This window comes from Lactuca sativa, chromosome 5, assembly GCF_002870075.4.
Source record: "Lactuca sativa cultivar Salinas chromosome 5, Lsat_Salinas_v11, whole genome shotgun sequence".
Classification (NCBI taxonomy): domain Eukaryota; kingdom Viridiplantae; phylum Streptophyta; class Magnoliopsida; order Asterales; family Asteraceae; genus Lactuca; species Lactuca sativa.
Genome location: NC_056627.2, coordinates 273,500,087 through 273,526,532, shown reverse-complemented (window position 1 = coordinate 273,526,532; position 26,446 = coordinate 273,500,087). Strand labels below are relative to the sequence as shown.

Sequence of the window (26,446 nt, the reverse complement as noted above, 5' to 3'; positions counted from 1 at the left end):
AAGCTTAGTTTTTTTTCAAAATTTCACTGCTACTCGCCGAGTGCATTCGCACCTACTCGGCGAGTACAACAGTATTTCGCAGTTAATTTTCGTTTCCTTTAGTTGCATTTTTTTGTTCCTTTTACGTTTTTATCTTGTTCGATTTCAGGAATTTCATGACCAGAGGATCAAAGACTCCGCTGGTACCCCCGTTTGAAGATCCCAAATCCGTATTGAAAAGGAACAAAGGAAAGGACGTGGAGAGCTCGAATACACCTAAGAGTCACCTTTGTCTAGTTTGAAGACTGTTTTTGGGAAGAAAAAGAGCAGCAAAGCAGGTGCATCCAGTACATCTTTAGCAAGTGAAGAACCGATTAAGGAATACACCGAGTACGACACCGAGGAGGAAGAAGAACTTACATACGGGCACGACTCCGATTCCGGCGACGAGTTAGCTCTTACCATGGCTAACATTGATGAAATCCCCATGGGGGAATGGAAGAAGAGGATACGCGACGACACTGGCCCGGGACTTGTGCAACCCGCAATTCCCGCGACTGCTACTTTTGAGCTCAAGGGTCATATCCTAACTTTACTTAAAGAAATTCCTTTCTATGGAAAAGACCATGAAGATGTCTACAAGCATTTGGATGAAGTCAATGATGTAGCTGATTACTTTAATGTTCCAAATGTGCCTCGCAAAACTCAGCTACTTCGCATGCTTCTAGTAACATTCAAAGGTGCTGCAAAAGACTGGCTCAAGTCACTTCCCCCCGGATCAGTCACCACATGGGCCAAGATGAAAGAAGAATTCATTGATCACTTTTGCCCACCTTCCCAGATAGCCAAGTTGAAGAAGGCCATTGCCAACTTTGAACAGCAAGCTGGAGAGTCGCTATACGAAGCTTGGGAGAGGTACAAGAGTTTGTTAAGAAATTGCCCGCACCATGACCTTAATATCCAGTAAGAAGTCTCCATCTTCTATGATGGAGTCAATGTTACAACCAGGCAATTACTTGAATCGCAAGGCCCGCTCACAAAGAAGCCACCCCCGGTGATCAAGGAATTGATTGAAGAATTCTCTAAGCACTCTAGAGAATACCACAACCCAAGAAATGATGTTACTAGGGGAGCCGCATATGCAACTATTGAAGACTTGTCCGCGGTCATGGCTATGCTAAAAACCATGGATAGGAGGATGGATAAAATGGATCAAACGATCCATGCTATTCGGGTGGGGTGTGACAACTGCAATGGGCCTCATCTTACTAGAGACTGGGACTTGGATGAAAATGGCAACAAGAAGGTGCAAGTTTGTTACTCAAGTGGAGACCGATATGATGAAGATTGGCGGAAACCAAAGAAAGAGTGGCTCCCTTATGAAGACTACAAGAAGGCTAAGGAGGAGAAGTTCAGGCAGAAAGGAAGAGGTTTTTACCAAAAGGAGGAGCCGACACAAGAAAGAAAACCAAGTTTGGAAGAAATGCTTACCAAATTTGTAGCTGCTTCAGAAAAGAGACATAGTGATCATGATGCTACAATTTAAGAAACAAGGACCATGCTTAGAAACCCGCAAGCATCTATCCATAACATAGAAACGCAGCTAGGGCAACTTGCTCAACAAATCAACCAAAGAGCACCGGGCGAACTTCCTAGTAAAACTGAAAATAACCCACGAGGCGCACACATAAATATAGTTACAACAAAAAGTGGGAAAATAATCACTCCTCTGGCCCCTATTCAGAATGAAGCACCCAGAGAATCACAAAAGCTGAAAATCAATATCTTCAATCTGACAGCTCTACTCGCCGAGTGCAAAATATGGACTCGGCGAGTCCACTGTCAAATCTGAAGGATCAGACCCCTGAAAAGCTTTACCAGTCGTCATTGCCATACCCAGCCCGAGCTAAGAAAGAGAAGCAGGAAGATGAGTACCAGAAGTTTCTAGATCATATCAAGGCTCTTCAAATCAACATACCCTTCATCGAAGCTGTCGCACAAATGCCCAAATATGCAAAGTTCCTTAAGGAAATTCTCACTAATAGAAGGAAGATGGAGGAAGTGAAGAAGGTAGTCCTCAATGAAAACTGCTCTGCTGCTATGCTAAATAAGCTACCAAAGAAGAAGGGTGACCCGGGGAGCTTAACTTTACCTTGCCAATTTGGCAACTTGGCTACCACGCATGCCTTGGCTGATTCGGGAGCAAGCGTAAGCCTCATGCCATATTCATTCTTCAAGAAGCTTGAGCTCCCGGAACCACGACCAATTCGCATGGCGATTCACTTAGCAAACAAGACAGTCACTTTTCCAAGAGGCATATGTGAAGACTTATTGGTCAAAGTGGACAAGTTTGTATTTCCCGCTGATTTCATCATTCTAGACATGGAGGCAGATCCTCAAGTCCCAATCATCCTTGGAAGATCCTTCCTCAACACGGCAAGTGCTATAGTAGACATGAGGGACTCGAAGCTCACTTTGCGGGTAGGAGAAGATTCAGTCACATTTGGGGTAGATCAAGCTATGAAGTATGCAAGGAAGTGGAGGAGCTAATATGGAGGAAGAAGAATGAAGAATGTTTCTTTTGTGTTTTTAATTTATTTTCGTGATGTTTGATTTGGACAACTTGTTAAACTTGGATGATTGTATTTCTTGTTGGGACTTTTGTTTTGGTTGCTTTCACTTTTGTCTGCATTTTTTTTTCAGGATTGAAAGGTTAGGAAGCATATTAAAATGTTAAGGGTCAAGGTTGAAGTAGGAAAGTGAGGAACGCTCAAGTAAAAGTGTGAAGTTTTGTTCTTAGGATTGAGTCCGTTAGAATTAAGAGTAATGGACGGTGTTGCTGTTGAAGGGTTTAGAGAAAGGGTCAAAGAATTATTCAAATTCAAAACCTGAATCAAGAAGAACACAAGCTGGATCAGTTTTGGCAACACAGCGCCTACTCGCCGAGTGCACAACTTCTACTCGGCGAGTACATGGGTCATTACACGTAATAATTGCAAATTAAGAGATACTCGCCGAGTACACGGTACAACTCGCCAAGTAGATTGACATTTTTCGAATTCCAGAGCTGTGTTGAGCATTTTCACTGCAGTACTTGTCCATTTTTCGTGAAAAATTGTTACTGGAGATTTCTAAGAAGTTTTTTTCCTTGATATTTTCGAGCTGTCAACCACACGAGACGAATGACACCCAAGACATGGATGAGCTGTTCCCATGTCTAAAGTCAATTGAAGATGGAACTAAAAAGAAGAGTTATCAACCTATCGACTGCTACCCCAGGGGAGTTTGTTCCAATTCTCTCTATAGTTTGCATTTTTATTTTTTGCATGATATGCGATGAGGGCATTACATAAAATAAGTGTAAGGTAGGGGGTTGGTCACATATTAGAAAATTTATAATCTTAATTTAGGACTAATTTTAAAAATTTTGCATACCAAAAATATTACTTAGGAATTAATTTAGAAAATTTTGGTAAAAGCAATTAGGGTTCCATGTTAGAATTGTGTTGATAATTGCATGAAAACCCAAATGTTTAGTTGGGCCTATCTACGTTCTAGTGCATTTGTGGCTTCCTTATTCTAGTGAAATCATGGGACAAAAACACGACCTCGCTCAGCCTGAGGGATGCAATATGTTTAGCATCGTGTACCAGAAATGTATCCAGGAAAGTTGTTATCTATAACTAATAAAGTTTGAAGTTGAGCGCCCCTGCTTAAGCATGTAGGGTTTTGAGTGAAAAAAGTGAGGTACATGTAAAAAAAATAAAAAACGAGAGAGAGAAAATTACAAGAAAAGTTTGAAGAATTTTTGGAGCATCAAAGTCAAATATGAAATTAAAAGATCAAAAATTCCAAAGAAGTGCAAAAAGTTGAAGATACGAAAAATCAAACAACAAAGTGGTGAATTCAAAGAGATCAAATATCAAATGCCAAAGAAATGAAGAATTCCAAAGAGCTCCAATGTGGTATCATAAATTGTAATTATCTAGATTATGTATGCTTGGGTTGCTCAACCAAAAATACCTTGAGGTTAAGAGATTTTCTGAGGATGGATTTGGAGGGATGCATAAAATGAGCATAGTTCAGGGTGAGTGGGCGAATGTTTATGAGGATTGTGAGTATTTAGAGTATGGGGGTATTTAGGAAAATTTTAGACACAAATGCATGCGTTGCGGTCTTGGCATAATGGTTGGGTTAGATTGGAGTTGTCATATGTGGTTCTAATGTGTTAAAATTCAGTTTTGCTTGGGGGCAAGCAAAAGTCAAGTGTGGGGTATTTTGATATTTGCATAATTAGTCATATATTTAGCATACATTTTTATTCATTTTTAGCTAATTATGTGAATAATGTAGACAAAAGGTACTTAATAATGTTTAAATTTTGTTTTTAGTTCAAAAGACATGCTTGGAAGTGAAAGGGAACAAGGAGAAGCAATTAGAGACCAAAGAATGAAGAATGAGGGACAAAAGCATGGCTACTCGGTGAGTCTGTGAGCTTACTCGGCGAGTACACTAGAATATTCCAGAAGAGAAGTCAATACTCCTGGTATAAGACGGATAACAAACATCTACTCGGCGAGTTGGGTCTGCTACTCGCCGAGTACACCCTGTTTTGTGATAATTATAAATACCAAACCATTATCCGAATGGAGAGGACTTCTGGCGTTTTTGGAGCTTCACCTGCGATTGAAGAACCCCTGGGAGAGCTGAGAAACCCTAACCTTCAATCCTTTGAAGAATCAAGGCAATTTAGGTTAATCATTCCACTTTACTTTAGGAATTAACACTTGAAATGGCAACCTAGTCTCCAATTCCTTATTTGCTTGCAAAAAGCTAGAAGATAATGGATATAGGGACCTCTCATGGTCCATATCTGATGTTATTCATACCAAGGGGACCTCATACTCACTAGATCTCATAAAATTATGAGGGAAAAACCCTTAAACTATGAAATCCACCATATCAACGTGAAATGGAAAGAATTATACCTCCAAAGACAATATCTCAAGATGATTAGCTCCAATCCAAGCTCCCTTCACATTCTAGATGGATCCTCTCTTCTTCCTCTAGCAAAATCACCCCAAAAATGAAGATTATAAGCCCTCTTTTGCACTCAAGCCTTCCTCACTCTCTCTAGGGTTTCTCTGGAACAAGGTGGCCACAAATGAAGGCTATAAGGGCTTTTAAATAGGCTCCAAACCCGGGGATTAGGGTTTTCCTAATCAGCACTGAATCGGTGAGTCAGATCCCCGACTCGTCGAGTCCACTCGCGAAACCGCGTCAATAGATAAGACTCTACTCGACGAGTTGAGGCATCAACTCGTCGAGTTCCTCAATAAAACAATAAATAAATAATTAAATTAACATACCCGAACTCAAGATGTTACACACGCTCCATGGAATTATGATAAACTACGAGCTACCTATTGTCATCCTTCATTAGTCCCATATTAGTGTGACGGTTAACCACACGCGCTCCACTAACGACTAATAAGGTGCAATGCGTAATTTCATGGGTTAGCATCAAATTCACATTTTTCCTAAGTAACTAAGATTGAGAATTTATAAATGTTTAGTTACTTTTTATTTTAATTATACTTTTAGTGGGAGTTTGTGCCATATCCTACCCGTTCGGCTAACGACCCTCCACCAATCAAGGAAGTAGTGGGTGAGAGTGGACACCCATTAAAGTGCCATTTTATAGGCAGTTTCCTTATCCCCTCCCCCCATCCCCTATAAATTGGCTTCGTGAATGAGGCCTACTAATAGTAAGTCTAACATTTTACTTACACATATATAATATATTAAACTTTTAATTTTATATAGTATAAGGGTGTATTTTAACCATTTAAAATACTTGGTGGTTTAATCTATTAATAAATTATACTCTTAATTTAATTAAACTTAAACCATATAATTATGGATTTAATAATACTCTTTTAATTAAACATTTAATTAACTATTAATAAAGTCCATAATGGTGTAATTGAATTATTCAAAACACATTACGGTTCTAAATATAAAATTCAAAATTAAAATTATTTAATTAATTTTTTAAGTTATGAACCCAAGAGTTACACCTTTTAAAAAAAACTTTTCAAATTACTCAAGTCTTAGAATTCAATGCTTCATAATTTAAGACTTTTCAAATACCAAAACCTGAGGTCAAGTTTTGTAACTTTTGAAAACTTTTGGATTCCATAACTTATGGAGTTAATGTTTAATGAATGAGACTTTTCATGTTCCATAACTTGAGGACAAGTTATGAAACTCTTCAAAAAAACCTTTGATCTCCAAAACTAGTTGTAACTCAAAAAAAAATTTAGAATTCCAAAGCTTAAAGACAAGTTTTGTAACTCTCCAAAAAACATTTAGATCAAATTTAAAACTTATAAAATAACAATTTTATCTTTTATCAATTTGATCATAATACAACTCTTGTAGTAAGATAATTTCAAATCAAAATTTTCAAATAATTAGATTTATCATATAAACTTGTAATTATCTTAAATTTGACAATTTACCTTTTAATTGGATGAGTCTAATCACGACCATATCATAAAAATAGATTTTATGATACAAAACAGTTTGTGGTAATGATCCTAATTCAATTGTGGAAAAAAAAACCCGAAAAACTGCGAACAGGTGATCCAACTCGTCGAGTTCATCACTGATGAACATGGAATCGTCGAGTTCATGTATGGTGTCGTTGAGTCCTTCTGTCAGAGTGCAAATTTTCAACTTTTCAACTTTGAACAATTAATCTATGCATCTATATAACAGAAAACACTCATGGCTCTGATACCACTGTTGGGTTTTAGGTACTATAACACTCCTATGGTGCACACACAACACTAATAGCTTTAGATCTAAGTTATCTCTAGTTATACGTACAACAAAAATTATCCAAAGCATAAAGCCTATAACTAGCATACAATTTGACATATGAATCATAAAAATAAGTTGGAAGATTACCACTTGTTGTAGCTTGTTGAATTTGGCCTTTAAGAGCTTAGCACCCCAAGCGTTTTGCCTCAAACAAGTCACAAACACCATGAAGAATCATAGAATAATGAGAGAGATTATGTATCACACAAAATCGTCCATCTCTTATAATAATCCACCCTTGGTAAGATTTTTGGTTTCAGTAGGTTACATATATAGTGTAGAATTCCACGAGTTATATGTAACCCTAATTCTTACACTTAGGCTTATGATCCATAACTTATTTGGAATAATAATTTATGGAATTTCACATAAGCTTAGCCCATTATAAATTAATCATAGATCATTAGCCCAAACCATAAGTCTCTTTGATTTACATAATCAGTCCCCGTTAATTTACTTAGTCTCTTTTGATCACGAAATTAATTCCAAATTAATTTTTGATCAATACTAATTAATTAATATGATTTCTCAATTAATATATTAAACTTACAATATATTAATAAATCACAAATAACCTCTTACTCAAATATCCATCCTATCAATTTGTTCTGATGAAGGTAACCCGAAATGGACCATGCTACTATCGAGTCAAGTACATACCAATAACCTCTTAGTTATGGGCTTAGACACCTAATCCAACACTAATTTTCTTTATGACACTTACATTGTATGTTGCTCGGGGCCCGTTTGTATGTTGGTCAGGGCCCGTTATGTATGTTGGGTAGGGCCCGATATATGCTTGAGGCTCAATGTTATGTATGATATGTGATATTTTGGGCACTCACTGAGCTTTGTGCTTCCAGTTTTGTGGTTTAAACATTTCAGGTACTTCTGGTTCCAAAGCGAGGGGTTCGATGTGATCGCACAACATCCCCTTGATTTTATTCCACAATGCTATTTGGATTTACTCTGATGTTTTGAATATTTTTACTATGGTTGGTGTTGGAACAACTAGTTGTATCTTTTTATGAGTTTTGAAAATAAAATTTTTACCGGTCTCTTTGGGACGATACAAGTTCGCATCAGAACCTTGTTTAAGGAATTTGGGTACACTCTCAGGTGTGTTTGAACTCAAACTGAGTAATTGATACTCTTTTTGAAAAAAAAATAGAATTTCTAAAAAAAATTTATAACGAAAATGGTGCGATGCGTGCGATCAATCGAGCTCAAGTAAGTCATTCCCAGAAAACCCGTACATGTTGATATGTTATATGTGTTATAGAATATGTTACATGCTTGAAGGTAACATAAGGATCTGTTCAGTTTTTCATGCTAGAATGCTTATTAGGAGAGATGCCTATTAGGAAAGATATATTTTGAGGATTTGTTGTCTATAAAGTTCTACTGCTCAAATGTTACTTGTTTTGTGCCTTGTAGGGCTTATATTGATGTTAGTTAACTATTAAATGAATACATTAAGTTACATGTTACAATGGTTAAATAGTTTTAGAATCATTGATTTGACCTTATGGCGCAGCTCCTGTCTAAGTCCAACCATTGTAGCGCAACATCTTCGGGTATGTTTTAATCGTTGTTTGGTTGCCTTTCAGTATGGTGGTGAGGACTCGAGGATGATGTTCTGGTTCTGGATCAGGTACAGACTCTGGTGTTGATCTGATTATTGAGAGGATGTGTGAGTTCATCACGCCACCAACCAACATAGCCGTGTATCAGCCTCCTACGGTTACTGATAGGAATGTCAAGTTTCTCATTTCATGTTGGATTAAGGAGATGGAGGGTGATTTCCACGCCAATCCCTACCCCATAGAAACCAAAGTTCGGTTTGCTTTAGATCTTTTGCGTCATGCAACAAAGAGTTTTTGGGATTTGATTGTGCAGTCTATTATGATTACTGAGGTAGAGACCATGTCATGGGATAAGTTCACAACCCGTTTCTCAGAGAGATTTTTGTTGGGTCCGCAGTACGTGGCATCCGGGGGGTGAAGAAGACGAAGTACCATGCCATTATGATGGAGGATACCATAGAGTTCGTCATTTGTTTAGCCTGCAGGACTCCGGAGGAGTTGATCAACAAAGATCAGGAGTAGGAGATCGAGTTAGAGTTTCGAATGAAACGGAAGCTAGTTTCGGTTCAGACAGCAGAGGGTGCAACAAAGAATCCCAATACATTCGATTCATGAGCTAAAGGCCAAGAGGGCAGGAGCCATTATGACAAGTGAGGAAAACTGCATGAGGGAGTGTATCAGTCAGGAGGTATGGGCTGCTATAAGTGCGGCAAGATTGGTCATATCAGTAGGGATTGCCCATAAGGATCAAGTCTGATTTGCTTTCACTGTAACCAAACAAGCCACAAGAAGGTCGACTTCCCTAAAAATGTCGAGTGGAGAAGCGATGACACCTGATCCATTTACACTGAGGATTGTTGATGGCCGTGAGGGCAGCACAGAGGCTCCGGTGGTGAGGAGTCGAGCGTTTCAGCTGAAGGCCGAGGAGGCCCGAGTTCCACCAGATGTTGTCGTTGGTACGTATCATATTCATTTACTTTATGTTTTGTTTATTTATGTTTACTTATGAAGTTATATGTGTGAGACGTAATTATCGAAGTGTTTAAGTCTCCACCTAAGGTTCGAGGTTTTTTTATGTTTGTTTGGTTATCATTCGAGGGATTGCCACATGTCATTCTGCATACCGAGATTCATGTTTGGAGAGTATCTGGTTGAACCGATTTTAGACTTCGACGTGGAAGACGTCAGCTAATGATAGTTTGAACTCTAAGTAGGAGAGAACTGGGCATTTTTCTTGGAGGATATGCAGCCGAATCGGTTTTATGGTTTTAGTTCAATGGGTCTGAGGAAGTTGCAGTGTAAGTATGCTTGATTTTTGGATTTTGGATTTTTGCAACATAAAAGAAGGAAGGTGAGTTGCCATTTAAGTGCTCTGAGTTGCGAGGTTTCTCGTCGCGTTTCCAAGGATTCTTCGAAATCTTTCATGATTGTGAAATAATGAAGGATTGGTCATACTGCAAGTGTAAAGATTAGTTGTTGTCAGGTTCATGCCTTCAGGGATGTGTGTGATGTCCTCACATCCGAAGTTGTTAGGCAAAGATCTCATTATGGTCAGTTTTCCCTTTCGGGAACACCGAAGATTATATTAAAAGGCGCTTGAGCCGTTCAGGTTGGATGCTAGTTGAAGGGTTGGTTAGCTCGTTGTACTGGTCGTTATCTATGTTAGGGGGAGAGTGGTTATTGATCTATCAACTGGCATCAAGGCTTGGTAGGTGTATTTTGGCATAGGATTTGGTCAGCATTAAGTGGATCATTGGGTTGGTTATCAACCCATTTTCGATAGTTGGTCAATTCGTTCATTGTCATCAGTTGAAGCTGCTCGAGGGTTTTGAGTTGTATCAAGTTGAAGGTGCTTTGGATTCGTCAATTTTTTTTCAAGTTTCATATGGTAAGTAGCTTGGTTTTTGGGGTGTGCATACCCCCAGGTCGTCTGGTCATGGGATATTAGTTCTTGCAAGCTCGAGTTGGTGGTGGTCTTGAGTAATGAAGTTGTGGGATGGCTTGGAAATTCAAATGGTTATGAAGTTGTCAGAGTGTAGTTGAATCCAAGTAGGGGATAATTGGTTGGGATTAATGGAAATATTTCCATATGCAAGTCCTCTTGCAGTTTCATATCCAAGGACAAGTGGATAGCTAGTTCTGGTTATGGTATGAATCGAAGCTTCTACACAAATAATGTTCATAATTCAGTCATAGTCAGGAAAGCAGATGTTGAGGGATCAAAGTTATCTTGTCCGAAGATGAGAAGCATTGACATCGGCGCATTTTGGATTCGTGACTAGGTTCAAGCTGAGGGCTTTGTGAGGGACTCTGTTACTGTTCTTGTATGATTAACGCTTTAGGGTTCGAAGCACGACCTAAATTCCTGATAGGGTTTGGTAGGCTAGGGTTCAGTTCATGTTGATTTTGGATGGGTATTATCATGGATTATTGGAAAGACCATAGGGTGAGCCCATGGCAATCGTAGAAATATTGTAAGATTACAGATTGAACGTGGCATCACTGGGTTGAGATAGGTCATTGTGGGTGTGTTCGTAAGATAGTGGGAGGGCTACAACATTCATATGGTTGAGTTAGATCATTGGTTGAGTTGGGGTGGGTGTGGTGTAAGTCTACAATGTGGCCCGTAACATTCACTTGTGTAACATCCCAAAAACCATGATTTTTTTTTCATTTTTGAAAAACGTTTTCGTAAAACCATAAGACTATCAAACATTGTTTTCATACCAAATCCATAGAAATCAAAGTATCAAAATAATATCTCATTACAGAAATCAGCAGGAGGATGCGTACGATCACACCTTCACCTTGCCTCGATCATCTAAAGTACCTATAAACATTGAAATCCACAACTGTAAGCAAAAGCTTAGCGAGTTCCCCCAAAATACCCCACACAACAATACATATATATATATATATATATATATATATATATATATATAATGTATGAACATCGAGCCCACAACATAAGATTAGATTGCCCCTCCCAGGCCCTCAGCCCATGACTGGCTTACTCCCGAGCCCACAACATAAGATTGGATTGCTCCTTCCTAGGCCCTCAGCTTATGGCTGGATTGCTCCAGGGTTTGTTGGCTTATATCACAAAGTAGTGTCGTCTTAACCCAGCCATACTATGTCGACATATGCATAAAACAATAACAAGCAAATATAGGTAATCATAACAGATCTACATGTCTAATAGTACACTACATAATAACAATATCCTACACATAAGGACACATACTATAGTACAAAGTATAGTGAGAAAACTCACCTCACAGTTTAGAAAATAACAACATTGATCATAGATCCAATAACTGACACTGCAAGTCACTTATGCAACAAAAAGGGACCAAATCTCAAACTACAACCCAAAACCAACAATTTGACCTAAAGTCAAAGTTGGTAAAGAAGTCAACAGTTAAACTCAAAGTCAACACTTAAAGGTCAGTGACCACCCTTTGGTCATGTTATAGCAGAGTGAGGACAAAATAATCGCGAAGCTAACGATCATTACGTTGTGATAACCAACCTGTCATGCTGCGAGGTTCACTCTGGACAACTTAATGCTTTAAGCTCTTAATCCTTCAAGCCAAAAAACCAGAGTTTCCAGAAGGCATTTTCCATCTCAAAATACCATAAAAATCATTTCTTTTTAGACATGCATGCCCAATGCATGTCTTAAACACTAGCCGGGTCAAAATGAATGGAAAATGAGATCAACTCCTATGCATGGAACCCAATGCTCACTCTTTCCAGATCTGGGACAAGGGGTTACAAAAGAGTCTCAAGAACTCATAAAGTTGCCAACTTTATGAGATTCTAACACTCAAACTTCCACAAATGTTGAGAAAAGTGGACCAAACTCTAGATCTAACACGCTTAAGCTAAAAAAGTAGGAACTTGAGGGCTTATAATTGTCCTAATGCAACTCAAGATGATGAGGGAGATGCTTGGTAGCTAAGATGATGCACCCAAATGCATTCTCTTCTTCTTCATGGCTTAAAATCACCAAAAAGGAGCTCACAATCAACAATGGAGGATTAGGGTTTTCTTGTGGGTGAAGGGAGGTGAAAGAGGTTGAGGGTGTGAAAACCCTAGCCCTCACTTCCCTTAAATAGTGGCAAAAACCCTGAAGTTAGTGTTTTGCACGCAAGGGTTGTCACGTAGTGACAACCAATAAGATATGTGTTCATCCCTAGGCACTGTCATGTTGTGAAACACATATGCTCATGTCGTGGCCAAGGTTTTCATCCTTTAACACTTTATTGATAAACTCATAAGTGATGCTTACTTGGAACTGGGTGTTACAACTTAGGGGTGGGGGGGGGGGGGGGAATAGACATGTTGTTGTTCATGTATTTGTTGGTTAGTCATCCATTGTTTGGACTGGAGGACTGTTGGAGTCGTGTTGACAGATAGGATAGGATAACCATTATCGGTTAGACTCTTGGTTGGAGTCTCGTTACACGACTGTGTGGGAAGTTTTCAGTTTCAGCAGTAGATTGCGACTTTTGTATTCGAGTTTATTGTTAGGATGGCATGAAACTGGGAAGATCTCGGACAGATCAAATTTGCGAATTCTTAGTCAGCATGATGTGATATACATGTTGGTGTATCTCCAGTTGTTGGGGCTCATGTTTGGAGCCTCCTTCATATTTGAGTGCAAGGTTGTCGAAATTGGCAGATGGTCATGGAGCCCGTTTTCCATTTACCAGTAAGACGATGTAGGTCCAGAGAGGTTTTGTTCGACTTGGGTTAGGTATTGTGGTCATCATGGAAGTGGTTTGAGTGGTTCTTTCTATCTGGAAGTCGGGCATATCATAGGGTTTTCGTATTTCGTTCAAAGTAGTCAATCCTTCTCTTTGTTGGTTAAGTGTGGCATGTTGATGTTCGCTTTTGTTTTGGTTAAAAATTACACAAGTATAAATCAACCAAATTGAATGAGAGGTTGTGATGTTCGAATTATGCAATAGAGAAAGGTAAAGAGAATCACACGATTGTTTACGAGGAAAGCCTTGATCATTGCTAGGATCTCCGGGGCACAAAACCTTGGGAGGTGATAATGAATTAATGATCATCTACCTTGATGATTTTATTAATATAAATTGATGATTACAGAGAGTATTTTAGTAATAACAAGTGAAAAAGTCCGTAGAGTAAGCTAAGAGTAAGTAGTGTGTCGTGTGTGATATACATGTATCGATTTATAGTCTAAACTAGCTAACAAGATGTCCGATATTCCCGAGATCCTTTATGACCAGCTTTGCGAACGTTGCTGGACTTGGTATCCCGAGTCTTTAGCATAATTGAGACGACTCTCTGTTGAGAATAAACCTTCTCTTATATATGTATGCACATGTGTTAATTAAAAACGAAATATAACTTTAAAACTCGTGGTTCTCGCTAGACATTTATGTCTAATGCAAACTTATTAATAAATGAATAAAAATTCTTCAAGCATAATATGTGTTTATATAAAAGTGATTTATATATATTATGTGCATAAATGTGGACATAGATTATGTGTATATAATATTTGTATAAATCTTTATATAAAATTATCAAAGAGCAATAAAATAACATTTTTTAAATAGAAGATTATTTATGATAAATAATATTAACGAAAGTTGTAACGAACCTAAAATCTCAAAATATATGATATATTGTTCTAAATACATTCAAGTGTAAAGTCAGGCACTGAAATGATAATTATTTTACATTTTTTTTTTTGAAATAAAAGACCAAATATATTTACGACGTTAGTTTAGATAGATCGTAAAATAATATTTATTATATATTTTGTAATATGGGCGCATTTTTACAAATTCGATATTAACATATTTATATAAGTTAAATCTTATATGTATATAAGAAACATGATCTTATATTTAAGTGGAAAAATCTTCAAAGAAAAAAAAAGGAAAAGAACAAACGTATACTTGTGTCATTTAAAGTTTAATAAATAGTGATTTTATCGTAATATATATATATATATATATATATATATATATATATATATATATATATATATATATATATATATATATATATATATATATATATATATATAGAAAAATGAATATACATTTACAACTCCACCTAAGCTTAAGTCATGAAAATAATTTGTTTTATTATATAAAGATTGCGATTAGGGGATTCAGGATTAATAGTTTAATACTTGAAGATGTAGATTCATGATGTACACAATAGTTTTGATAAGGAAGCAAGAACAACGATTATCTTCGACCTTCGTGACGGTGGAATATATATATATATATATATATATATATATATATATATATATATATATATATATATATATATATATGGATTCAGGATTAATACTTGAAGATGTAGATTCATGATGTACACAATAGTTTTGATAAGGAAGCAAGAACAACGATTATCTTCGACCTTCGTGACGGTGGAATATATATATATATATATATATATATATATATATATATATATATATATATATATATATATATATATATTGAATTACTTATTTAGTTACATGCATATAAAGAAAGTTCTGGAAAAACCAATCCGTAAATGAGATGGCTCACGTAAAAAAAATTGGTAAATAAGTTAAATGGTGGCATTTTGAGGGAATACGTGTTGATTGTTTAAAAGTAATTGTACACTTTCATTTAATTAAAGGGTACAAGTGTTAGTTTTATTTGCAATGACTAAGCAATTGTTTGAATGAATGAATTTTATTCCTAATCCAAACCTTTAGCATAAATAGAAGGTGTATTCATTGTTTTCAAATCATAGACCTCAATCAAATATCGGAAACAAATAGAGGAGTTTTTAGAATAAGTGATTTTCACTTATAGAATTTATATAAGTTTTTAAGTGTGAGAAATCACATTGGTTGGCACGTCGGCGCGTTTTATAGTCAAGTATAAATAGCCTAAAAGCGTTGTATTTATTCGACTGAAATTTTCAACGCTCGAGTGGTGAATCGTAGATAAAAGAAGTGTGTTACAATGCCAATTACAAGAAAATGCTCACATAACGGGATTAAGTTTCAGCAAGATAATAAGTTGGCAATCAGTGTCGAGTTTGAAGTCATGATAGAAGTTAGTTTCCACTGACAAAGTCAAGTGAGTGGATAGTTACTTTCAACTAGGAATGAGCATAGGTCGGTTTGGATCGGTTTTTGGCTAAAACCAAACCAAACCGTAGAAAGTCGGTTTTTCGGTTTTTAAACCCATATAGGTTCGGTTTTTACATGGTTCGGTTTTTCGGTTTTCCGGGTTGGATTTATGGGTTTTCGGTTTTAAACCGTGGGTTTATAAGCTCCTGTTGTTTTCTAGTTTTTGGGTTCAAACCCGGAGAAAGTACGTAGCGATAAATTGCATTGTATCTACTTTAAATATAGTAAAATAAAGAGTACGAATTCTAGTATTCTAAAAGCATAAAAGTGTTCAAAATATCAAAGTTTATCACCATTAATAGTTTGTTGAAAATAAACATAAAGTACTAAAGGGATAAAGTTTAAAGTATAAAACTAAAAGTTTAAAACATAATAAATAATATATGTGTGGGTCGGTTCGGTTTTTATGGGCGGTTTTATACATCAAAACCGAACCAAACTGTTATTTCCCGGTTTTTGTAAAATTCAAACATAAACCGTTGGTTATTGCTTTGGTTTCGGTTTTTTGGTTTCGGTTATGTCGGTTTTTTGGTTTTCGGTTCGGTTTTTGCTCATCCCTACTTTCAACTTACATATAGATACAAGTATTTATCTGCTTAAGTGTTATATGTGTTTATTACTTGTATTTACAATACTTGTGCTTTACTTGGTTTATTTGGTTGAACCCGATTTTTGATAAAATATTAAATTATTTAATTTATCGTATCTTAAACATATTGGGTAGTGATGGGTTGTAAAAGGTGAAATAATAAAAAGGTGAGGGCGTTCAGATACTATTATGCCGATGGTGAATTGTCATCTAGCAGAGTATAGATGACGACCACGGATTATGCTAGACAGTCCAGTGGGAACACTAGCAGGTTCGCAACCTGTAGGTGTTAATGAACGGTATGTTCATTCGGTGTACTTTATCCCCCCTCATGGTTGCCTTATTGGCATATATGGCTAAGGAATCCACGAAGCAACAATGTCTATCGTTGCTCATAGGTGGTATCTTGAGATCATCATTATAGAACTGGAGAGTAAGAGTAACAAGAATGGGTAATTATGTCATTTGTTTATGGTGAAACGTATAATTAAATCAAATTAATTATATTATTGTAGGTTGAAAATGTTATGTGCTCACTAGGATTTCCCAAGACTGACCCACTCAGTTTCTTTGTATCACAGTTAGCGACGTAAGAGCACATGTGTGATGAGTTTAAATCTAGAGTGAGATTTAAAGGAGAATAGGCCAATTGAATAATAAACTATTGTAAGGCTTGTAATATTATGTTTATGCTTATGTTGTTGTATTGACCATGACATCCCAAGGTTTTTAAATATAAATGAAATACATTTCCTCGAAAATGCTTTGATAATGATATTGTCATGTTTTTGGGAACAAATTCCACATTATTACTCTTTTGAAAAAAATACTCTGATTTAAATAAGCATAAACAAATCGGTCTTTTATGGCCGTGAAAATGGGGATGTCACAATAACCGTTATAAAAGTCAGTAAGTAATAATAACGATAATACTCGGGATCCTGAGATAGCTGAGGATCCTGAATATCTGATGAGGTTTGAGGATCCTAAATTCTTTGAGGATCTTAGCCCTAACAATTGCCCTCGATTTATTCCTAAAAATAAGTGAGTTAGTTTCGATAATATTGAAGGAATAACTTAAAGTAAATAAATGAAACCTTCGGGAATAGAGACCAAGTAAATCAGTTAAAAGGCCTTGATATGGGCCTTCCTGAACTGGCCTGCATGTATGATCTCAAAACCTTCGGGAATTGTCGCTTTCTCCTCAATGTCAAAACCCACAGATCTCCTCTAGTCCTGAAAATGAAACATAATGACGGAGCTTGGAAAGAAAAATACATTTTTGTGAGACGTGACTTTTTTCCTAGTGGGGATCTCCTACCGGATGCCTGGGTCAAGAAGGGTAGGATTCTTTCATATTAATATAAGGATCTTGGAATTCACATCTTCGTATTTTGTTTGCTTTTTTGCAGCTTCCAAATTCAAAGAGCTTGTCCCTGTTGCTGAGGAATCTGAAGAGAAGATCGATAAGTTCTTGGTCTTGTCTGAAGCTAAGAGATCTTTCTTTCTTCCGAGGATCTCTTTAAGATGCCCTTTGATAAGGAGGTGAAGGGTTTTGAGCATTCTAACACTCCTAAGGTGTACATGCAACCCCAGAAACCTTGGATCTATGTTTTACTAAGATACATGCAAATTTGATTTTCCAAGGTTCTTAACGTAACTAGCATGGCATGGGGAACTTTAAAACATAAAAGCTAGTAGAAGAACATACCTTTCTTGTTTCTTGGATTCCTTGAGAACCTTGTGAGCCTAGCACCTCAAGTGTGATGCCTCAAATGTCTCACACAACACCACAACTCTTGGAATAACTTTGATAGAAGTTCACAGACACTCAAAATCGGCTAGCCCTCTTGTTCTTTCTGTAGTGGCCGATTTTGCTAGCCATGGTGCTTCTTATATAGTGTGCCATATGTAGGGTTACTCCATGTAAACCCTAATGTGCATGTCTTTTCATATTCCATGATCCATGGGTTTATAACCTCCATGGACTATCTATAGAGCACCTTATGGGTTTTAGCCCAACTTAATAAACCATGGATTATTAGCCCACTATAAAAGAATGGATGATTTACACAATCAAGCCCATATATTTAATTAGTCTCTTTTTGATCACTATAAGTGGCCTTTCTCTTATTTAGTCTATCCAAGTGTTGCAATTCCATGTAACCCAAATGGACCATGTTAACCGGGTCAAGTACATACCAGAAATAGTTATGGACTTAGACACCTTATCCAATAGTATCCCACTTGGATAAGTCTAATAACTATAACTGCAAGTATGACTTCAGAAACCGATAAGCAATCTTAGCTCTTTCAAAGTCTCGTGGAACTGAGATGATGATGATACGACATTTAAGATAAGTGATCATATAATCCTCTGTTCTAGATATCAGCCTGACAAATACATGAAACAATGTCGTACTTATTGTCCAGCAGTTTGTTTCCCGATTTCCGATTTGTTTGACATAGAACTTAATTGAAAACATCAATTTAGTTCTGACCGAGCCCGGTACATAGGTCACAACAAAATCATCGAGGTGCCCAGATATCGCTTCTATCCAAGAAGGAACAGATAAACTTCGACACATCTGCTTGTTCTACTACTTGTTGAATCATACACAAATACACGTTTATAACATCAAGTTACCAATACGTTTTCGTACAATCAATGTATAACCAACTCATAGTCAACAACACATATCTCTAGGTTTGAAGACTTATATGATATTACTGTCTCACGATCACTCGAGATAAATTCCATGAAGTGATACAAGTAAGCGTGGGTTGAATCCAATACTCAGAACCTATGAGCACTCATGAATGTTGTAGCAACTCTTGCAATGTCCAAAAATTTAGACATCTACAAGCCTACTTCATGACAGTCTTGATTCATATCTACTTCCAACATATGACCGACTGTGGAGAATTTGAATAATATGATATACCATAACATAATTATTCTGGAAGTCAAAACATGCAAAATGAAATGATAGTAAACGATTGACAGAAGATAGCAGCACTTTACCTATAAATAAACAACAACTTTTATTTATCATCAAATGTCAATTACACTTTACAAATTTCAAATCTATCTAATTTCCAAAACTAATAACATCCTTTAGCTCTATGCGTCTCGCATGCTGAAGATGCTTAACCCTACACAGTCCCTTCGTGAGGGGATCTACTTGGTTCTCATCCGATGATACACTCTTTGCCACAAGGAGTCCTTCTTCTATTCGATGTCTGATGAAATGGTATTTTCTGTGAATGTGTCTGGATCTTCCGTGATCCCTTGGTTCCTTGGCTAAGGCAACTGCACTTTCACTATCACCGAAAATCTCCATAGGCTCCTTTATAGCTGGTACTACTCCAAGGTCTCCAATGAAGTTCTTTAGCCATATAGCCTCCTTTGCTGCCTCGCTTGCTTCTATATACTCTGATTCGCAAGTTGAATCAGCCACTGTCTCCTGCTTGGAACTTTTCCAAGTAATTTCTCCTACGTTTAAGGTAAAGATCCAACATGACTGAGAGCGTAAATTATCCCTATCAGTCTGGAAGCTAGCATCACTATATCCCACTACTCTCAAGTCATCACTCCACCGAGGGTAAGGACCCAGTCCTTAGTCCTCCGCATGTACTTAAGAATGTTCTTTACCGAAGTCCAGTGAGCCTTGCCAGGGTTCCCCTGATATCTGCTGACCACGCTCAAAGCAAAGGCCACATCAGGACGAGTACAAGTCATAACATACATGATCGAGCCTACAACGGAAACATATGGTACTTGACTCATCTCAGCTATCTCAGCCTCTGTACTCGGGCTCTGAGTCTTACTTAATCTGGAGTTACATCGGATCGGTAACTCTCCTGTCTTGGAATTCTGCATGCTGAACCTATTCCACACCTTATCCAAGTAGGTACTCTGACTAAGTCCAAGTAGTCTCTTACTCCTGTCTCTCAAAATCCTCATCCCTAGGATATAGGCTGCTTCTCTAAGGTCCTTCATAGCAAAACATTTCCTAAGCCAAGACTTCACCTCCTGTAGAGTTGGGATGTCATATCCTATGAGTAGTATGTCATCCACATACAATACCAAAAGTCTAGCCTTGACATATACACATGACTCATCTTCGCTCCTCGAAAAGCCAAACTCTTTGACTTTCTAATTGAAACAAAGATTCCATCTGCGAGGTGCTTGTTTCAATCCATAGATGGATTTCTCAAGCTTACACACTCTATTAGGATACTTTGTACTGACAAAACCCTCTGACTGACTCATGTAAACATCCTCAGCCAACTTTCCATTAAGGAAAGCGGTTTTGACATCCATTTGCCATATTTCGTAATCATGAAATGCAGCAATGGCTAACATAACCCTAATAGACTTAATCTTTGCTACTGGTGAAAAGGTCTCATCATAATCAACTCTCGGAGTTTGAGAAAAGCCCTTTGCAACAGTTGCACCTTATAAGTGTGTACATTACCATCCATGTCGTTCTTCTTCTTGAAGATCCATTTGCACTCGACTGTCTTACGACCTGGTACATTGTCAACCAAGTTCCAAACTTGATTGTCATACATGGACTGTATCTCACTGTCCATAGCCTCTTTCCATTTAGCAGCCTCAGGGCCTGCCATGGCTTCCGTGTAACTGTTAGGTTCATCCAGACTTACCAATGTGCTATCACTAATAAGTGTATCACCTTCCGCAGTAATATGGAAACCATAGTAATGCTCATGTGAATTCTTAAGTCTCGTGGAACACCTCAGAGGTACAGACTCGTCAGTCGGATCAATAGGAGTTTCCTCCTCAGGTTGATTGCTAGGGTTTGAGGTTCCTTCACCATTTGAATCTTGAATTTCTTCAAGGTCAATCTGCCTCCCACTGTTTCCTTGGCTTATGAACTCTCTCTCTCTCTCTCTCTTTCTCGCGAAAGACTCCTCTCCTTGCTACAAAGTCCACATTATCATTGGGTCTGTAGAAAAGGTAACCAAAGGATTTATGTGGGTATCCGATGAAAATACACCTATCACTTCGAGGTTCGAGCTTATCGTGAGTCTCGCGCCTCATGAAAGCCTCGCAGCCCCAAATCTTGATGTGATCTAGATTAGGAACTTTTCCAGTCCACATCTCGTGAGGTGTTTTGGCAACCTTCTTTGTAAGGACTAGATTACGGATATGGCCGACAGTCTCTAAGGCATACCCCCAAAATGAGATTCGTAGCGAATCTCGACTCGTCATGGAACGAACCATGTCCAACAAGGTCCGATTACGCTTCTCAGCCACACCATTCAATTGCGGTGTCTTGGGAGGTGTCAATTGTGAGACAATCCCACATTCCTTAAGATAGTCAACGAACTTTGTACTAAGATACTCACCACCTCAATCGGATCGAAGCATCTTAATGTTCCTGCCCAACTGATTCTCCACATCCTGTTTAAATTTTTTGAATTTTTCAACGGTTTATGATTTATGCTTGATTAAGTAAACATATCCATATCTACGATAATCATTAGTAAAAGTCACATAAAAGCGGTTAGCATCCCTTGTGGTTGTTCTGAAGGGTCCACACACATCTGTGTGTACAAGATCCAACAAACCTTCAATCCTAGCACAAGTACCAGTGAAGGGTGACATTTTCATTTTCCCAAGCAAACAAGATTCATAACTATCATCCGACTTTAGGACAAGTGACTCCAAGACTCCATCCTTTTGGAGTTGGCCTATGCGTTTCTTGCTTACATGTCCAATACAAAAATCCCAAAATGATGCTTTATCCAAGCTAGTGGAAGAATCAATACGCAAAACATTATTTCCTAGGTTATCTACAACCGAAACAGTTTCATATACACCATCACAAGGTAATGCTTTAAAATAAAGAACATTATTAAAGAAATCATTAATACCACCACATTCATTATCAGACGAAAAGGTAAAACCTTGTTTGTACAAACCATGAAAGGAAATAATATTTCTCGCCATTTCAGATGAGTAACAACATTTATTCAAATCTAATGTTAACCCACTACTTAGCAACAAAGAATAAACTTCAATCTTGGTGACAGGTGAAACTTTCCTATTCCCCATGATTAAGTTTATCTTCCCATGCTCCACATTCTCACTTCTTCTTAGTCCATGCAAATCAGAACATATGTGAATACCACAACCTGTATCAAGGACCCAAGAGTTAGAATAGGGTGAGTTATTAGACAATATAGTGTAAATACCGGCATGGTTGGGTTTCACTTTCCCATCCTTAACATCTTGCAGATACTTTAGGCAGTTTTGCTTCCAGTGCGACTTTTCATGGCAATAGAAGCATTCATCCTCTTTAGGGTTGGCAGAAGGAGTGATCGAACCTCTTTTGGTTCCACTTGAAGAGGAGCCATCAAGGGACTTTCCCTTGGTACGCTTCAAAGGGCTCTTCCTCTTCTTCCCTTTACCTTTCCCGATTACCAAGACAGGGGCTGCGGTAGGAGTAGGAGTAGTAACAACCGACTTACCTTTAAGACCACTTTCCGCGGTCTTTAAAAGCCCTTGAAGTTTGCTAAGTGTAACTTCCTCCTTGTTCATGTGATATGTCATCCGAAATTGATCATAACACGAAGGTAAGGAGTGCAAAATGATGTCAATTGTCAACTCCTTGGGGAAGTTCACATTCAATTTCAGCAAACGGTCCACATACCTTTGCATTTTCTGCATGTGGCCCGTGATGGGTTCACCATCCTTCATCCAGGTTGTTATCATGGAGGAGATGATGTCATACCTCTCTTGACAAGCACTTTGATGGTAGCGGTCCATCAAGTCTTGGTGCATCTCAAAAGGGTAATAGTCCTCATAGGACTTTTGGAGCTCGGCTGTCATTGTGGCCAACATGATACATGCCACTTTAGTGGCATCTCTCTCATGATTCCGATATTCAGCAATCTCCTCAGGAGCAGCAGACGACTCATCAAGTTGCTTAAGCTCCTTGTCGAGGATATATTCCTTGTCCTCGTAACGAGTGCCCATCCTGGTGTTTCGGATCCAATCCATAAAGTTGGAACCATCGAAGATGACTCTCCCACAAAGGTTCATGAGAGAGAAGGATTCGATAGGGTTTGAGCCAGAAGCAGCATTGTTGGAAGACATCTGAAAAGAAAGAATGACAAGTTTAGATTAGATATAAAGATAGTACTTAATAAGACACCCATATGTAATATTAAGGCTAGGAACCAACACAATATTTTATAACTTAGAAGAGGGATGCCGTAATCCAAACTATAAAATATTTGAAGGTAGGTGAATGACGATTCACCAATTTCCACCATGAAAAAGAAAATAAATTATTAGTTTGTAATTGGTTTTGAAACTCCTAGATTCTTTTGAGATTCATTGAACTTTTCAATGGCATGTTTCAATCTCGAATGTGCCCTTCAAGTTTTGTGACTGCGATGTTGAGGATCACAGAACAAGGTGTGAATTAACCATGCAAATTACTTGGTACTCTTAATGTTTATCACCTAATCGATGTGTCGGTTAACCACACGCGCTCCACCGATCTATGATAAACCTTAAGCCACCATTTGCCTACCTTGTTAAGTCCAAGTTAGTGTGCCGGTTAACCACATACGCTCCACTAACGACTTAAGCAAAGTGCAAAGTGTAATTTCATGGGTTAGCACCATATTCACATTTTCCTAAAGTAACTAAGATTGGGAATTTATAAAAACATTTAGTTACTTTATAACCATCATACTTTTAATGAGGATTTAAAGTCATTGTCCTACCCGTTCGGCTAACGACCCTCCACCAATGAAGGAAGTGAAGGGTGAGAGTGGACACCCATTAAGCTGCCATTTTATTGGCAACAACCTTATACCCCCCTTATAGACCAACTTCGTGAATGAGGCCTACTAACGGTAAAACGACTTGTTCTTATACACACACACACACACACACACACATATATATATATATATATATATATATATATATATATATATATATATATAACTTATAATATTATAAAGTATAAGGGTTGAATTTTAATTTTAAATTCTAGGGGTTGGAACTAAAGTTTTCTAAAGTGACTTTACATGTTCCAAACCTTGAGGGCAAATTTTGTAACTATTCAAAACTTTTCAACTTCATAACTTATGAGTTATTAGTTTATTAAAATAAAGACTCTTCATTTTATGTAACATATGTGTTCATTAATGAATTTTAAAAGGTGTGACTTTTGGTAATCCATAACATGAGGACAAATTATGGATTCCACTAAAACACATAATGATCAAGAATTAATTAACAAACAATTTGCAAATAATTCCTATGATCTACTAAAACTCATAAGTTTATGAACATTCATATCAACAATTTCAATAATCATATAAACATATATAAAACTTGAAATTTCGATAATTGCCATTGTAAATGGATTAGCATAGCCATTACACCATCTAAAACAAGTTTTATAAGACTAAAGCAATTTAGGGTAATGTTTCTAGTCCATTTCCAGCAGCAAAACTCGAAAATCTACATTCAGGGCCTCCTACTCGTCGAGTGCAAGAACCTACTCGACGAGTAGGATGAAATAACAAATGGACTCGTCGAGTCTCCCCATGGACTCGGCAAGTTCACTCAGCAGAATGCAGAAATCTTGAGTTTTTTCAACAATTTGCATCAAGTATCAAGAAAACAAGCCTAGGCTCTGATACCACTACAAAGTTTTGAGCATTCTAATACTCCTAAGGTGTACATGCAACCCTAGAAACCTTGGATCTATGTTTTACTAAGATACATGCAAATTTGATTTTCCAAGGTTCTTAACCTAACTAGCATGACATGGGGAACTTTAAAACATAAAAGCTAGTAGGAGAACATACCTTTCTTTTTGCTTGGATTCCTTGAGAACCTTGTGAGCCTAGCACCTCAAGTGTGATGCCTCAAATGTCTCACACAACACCAAAACTCTTGGAATACCTTTGAGAGAAGTTCACACACACTCAAAATCGGCTAGCCCGCTTGTTCTTTCTCTAGTGGCCGATTTTGCTAGCCATGGAGCTTCTTATATAGTGTGCCACATGTAGGGTTACTCCATGTAAACCCTAATGTGCATGGCTTTTCATATTCAATGATTCATGAGTTTATAACCTCCATGGACTATCCATGGAGCACCTTATGGGTTTTAGCCCAACTTAATAAACCATGGATCATTAGCTAGCTATAAATGAATGGATGATTATACAATCAACCCCACATATATTTAATTAGTGTCTTTTTGATCCCCAAATTAATTCTAAATTAATTCTTGATCAATACTAATTAAATAATATTATTAATATATTAGAACTTATAATATATTAATAAATCATAAGTGTCCTTTCTCTCATTTAGTCTATCCAAGTGTTGCAATACTACGCAACCCAAATGGACCCTCCCAACCGGGTCAAGTACATACCATAAATAGTTATGGACTTAGACACCTTATCCAATAGGAGGTAGCTGGTCTTCTTTCTTAGGGCTATGCAATCCTATGTCATGTGACCAAAATCTTCATGGTAATCACACCATTTGGACTTGTCTTTCCAAGTCGTAGATTTGTTATCCTTCTTTGTCCACCTTGCTTTGTCTCCAAGATCCTGCATAGCATGGATTAAACCTGACACATCCACAGAAAAACAATAGCCAGTGATCTTAGGGGGTTCCCCTTCCTCTCATTTATCTTCGAAGGCATTAACCATGTGATGATCTGGTTTGGAATAGGGCTTCAGTTTGTAGGATCTTGGAGCCGAGGATTTGGCCTTCTTATTGGGATTCTCGTATTGACTTAAAGGGTTGCTCCTCTTCTAGAATTTTTATCCTCTTCAAGCCTTATGTACCTCAATGCTCGGTACCTAACTTCGTTTTATCTCTTGCATGGAGCCATCACAATATCTTCATAGAAAGATGAATCCTTCCTTAGACCCATCTTGAAGGCCTTGACATCAGTCGCCATATCAATGTTTGGAATGCTCAGAGCTACCCTGCCAAACCTGTTAACAAAATCCATAAGTCGTTCCTTAGGATCCTGAACCACCCGATAGAGATCACTAGTGATCTTCTCGAAGGTTCTGCTACAAAAAAAACTGGTTATTGAAAATATTGACTAAGTGTGCAAATGAAGTAATAGAATAGGGAGGAACGTTTAGCAGCCATTTAAGAGCTGATCCCGTGAGGGTTGGACCAAATCCCTTGCATTGGAAAGCTTCCTTCAA

The 26,446-nt window shown here is 37.6% G+C and overlaps 1 protein-coding gene and 1 non-coding gene across 2 annotated transcripts; one reads left to right on the top strand and one right to left on the bottom strand.

The window, feature by feature from the left end:
• Nucleotides 1-826: 826 nt before the first annotated feature.
• Nucleotides 827-933, bottom strand: LOC111918709 (small nucleolar RNA R71). Its single transcript, XR_002859318.1, has one exon. It is a non-coding gene; the product is annotated as a small nucleolar RNA R71 (small nucleolar RNA).
• Nucleotides 934-1,800: 867 nt separating this feature from the next.
• On the top strand, nt 1,801-2,529 carry LOC111918699 (uncharacterized). Its single transcript, XM_023914334.2, has one exon. It carries the CDS (start codon nt 1,801-1,803, stop codon nt 2,527-2,529), a length of 729 nt encoding a protein of 242 aa, XP_023770102.2.
• Nucleotides 2,530-26,446: the final 23,917 nt, after the last annotated feature.

What these genes read in the sequence shown, in the direction of transcription:
- LOC111918699 (XM_023914334.2), top strand. Translation starts at nt 1,801, where the DNA reads ATGGACTCGGCGAGTCCACTGTCAAATCTGAAGGATCAGACCCCTGAA.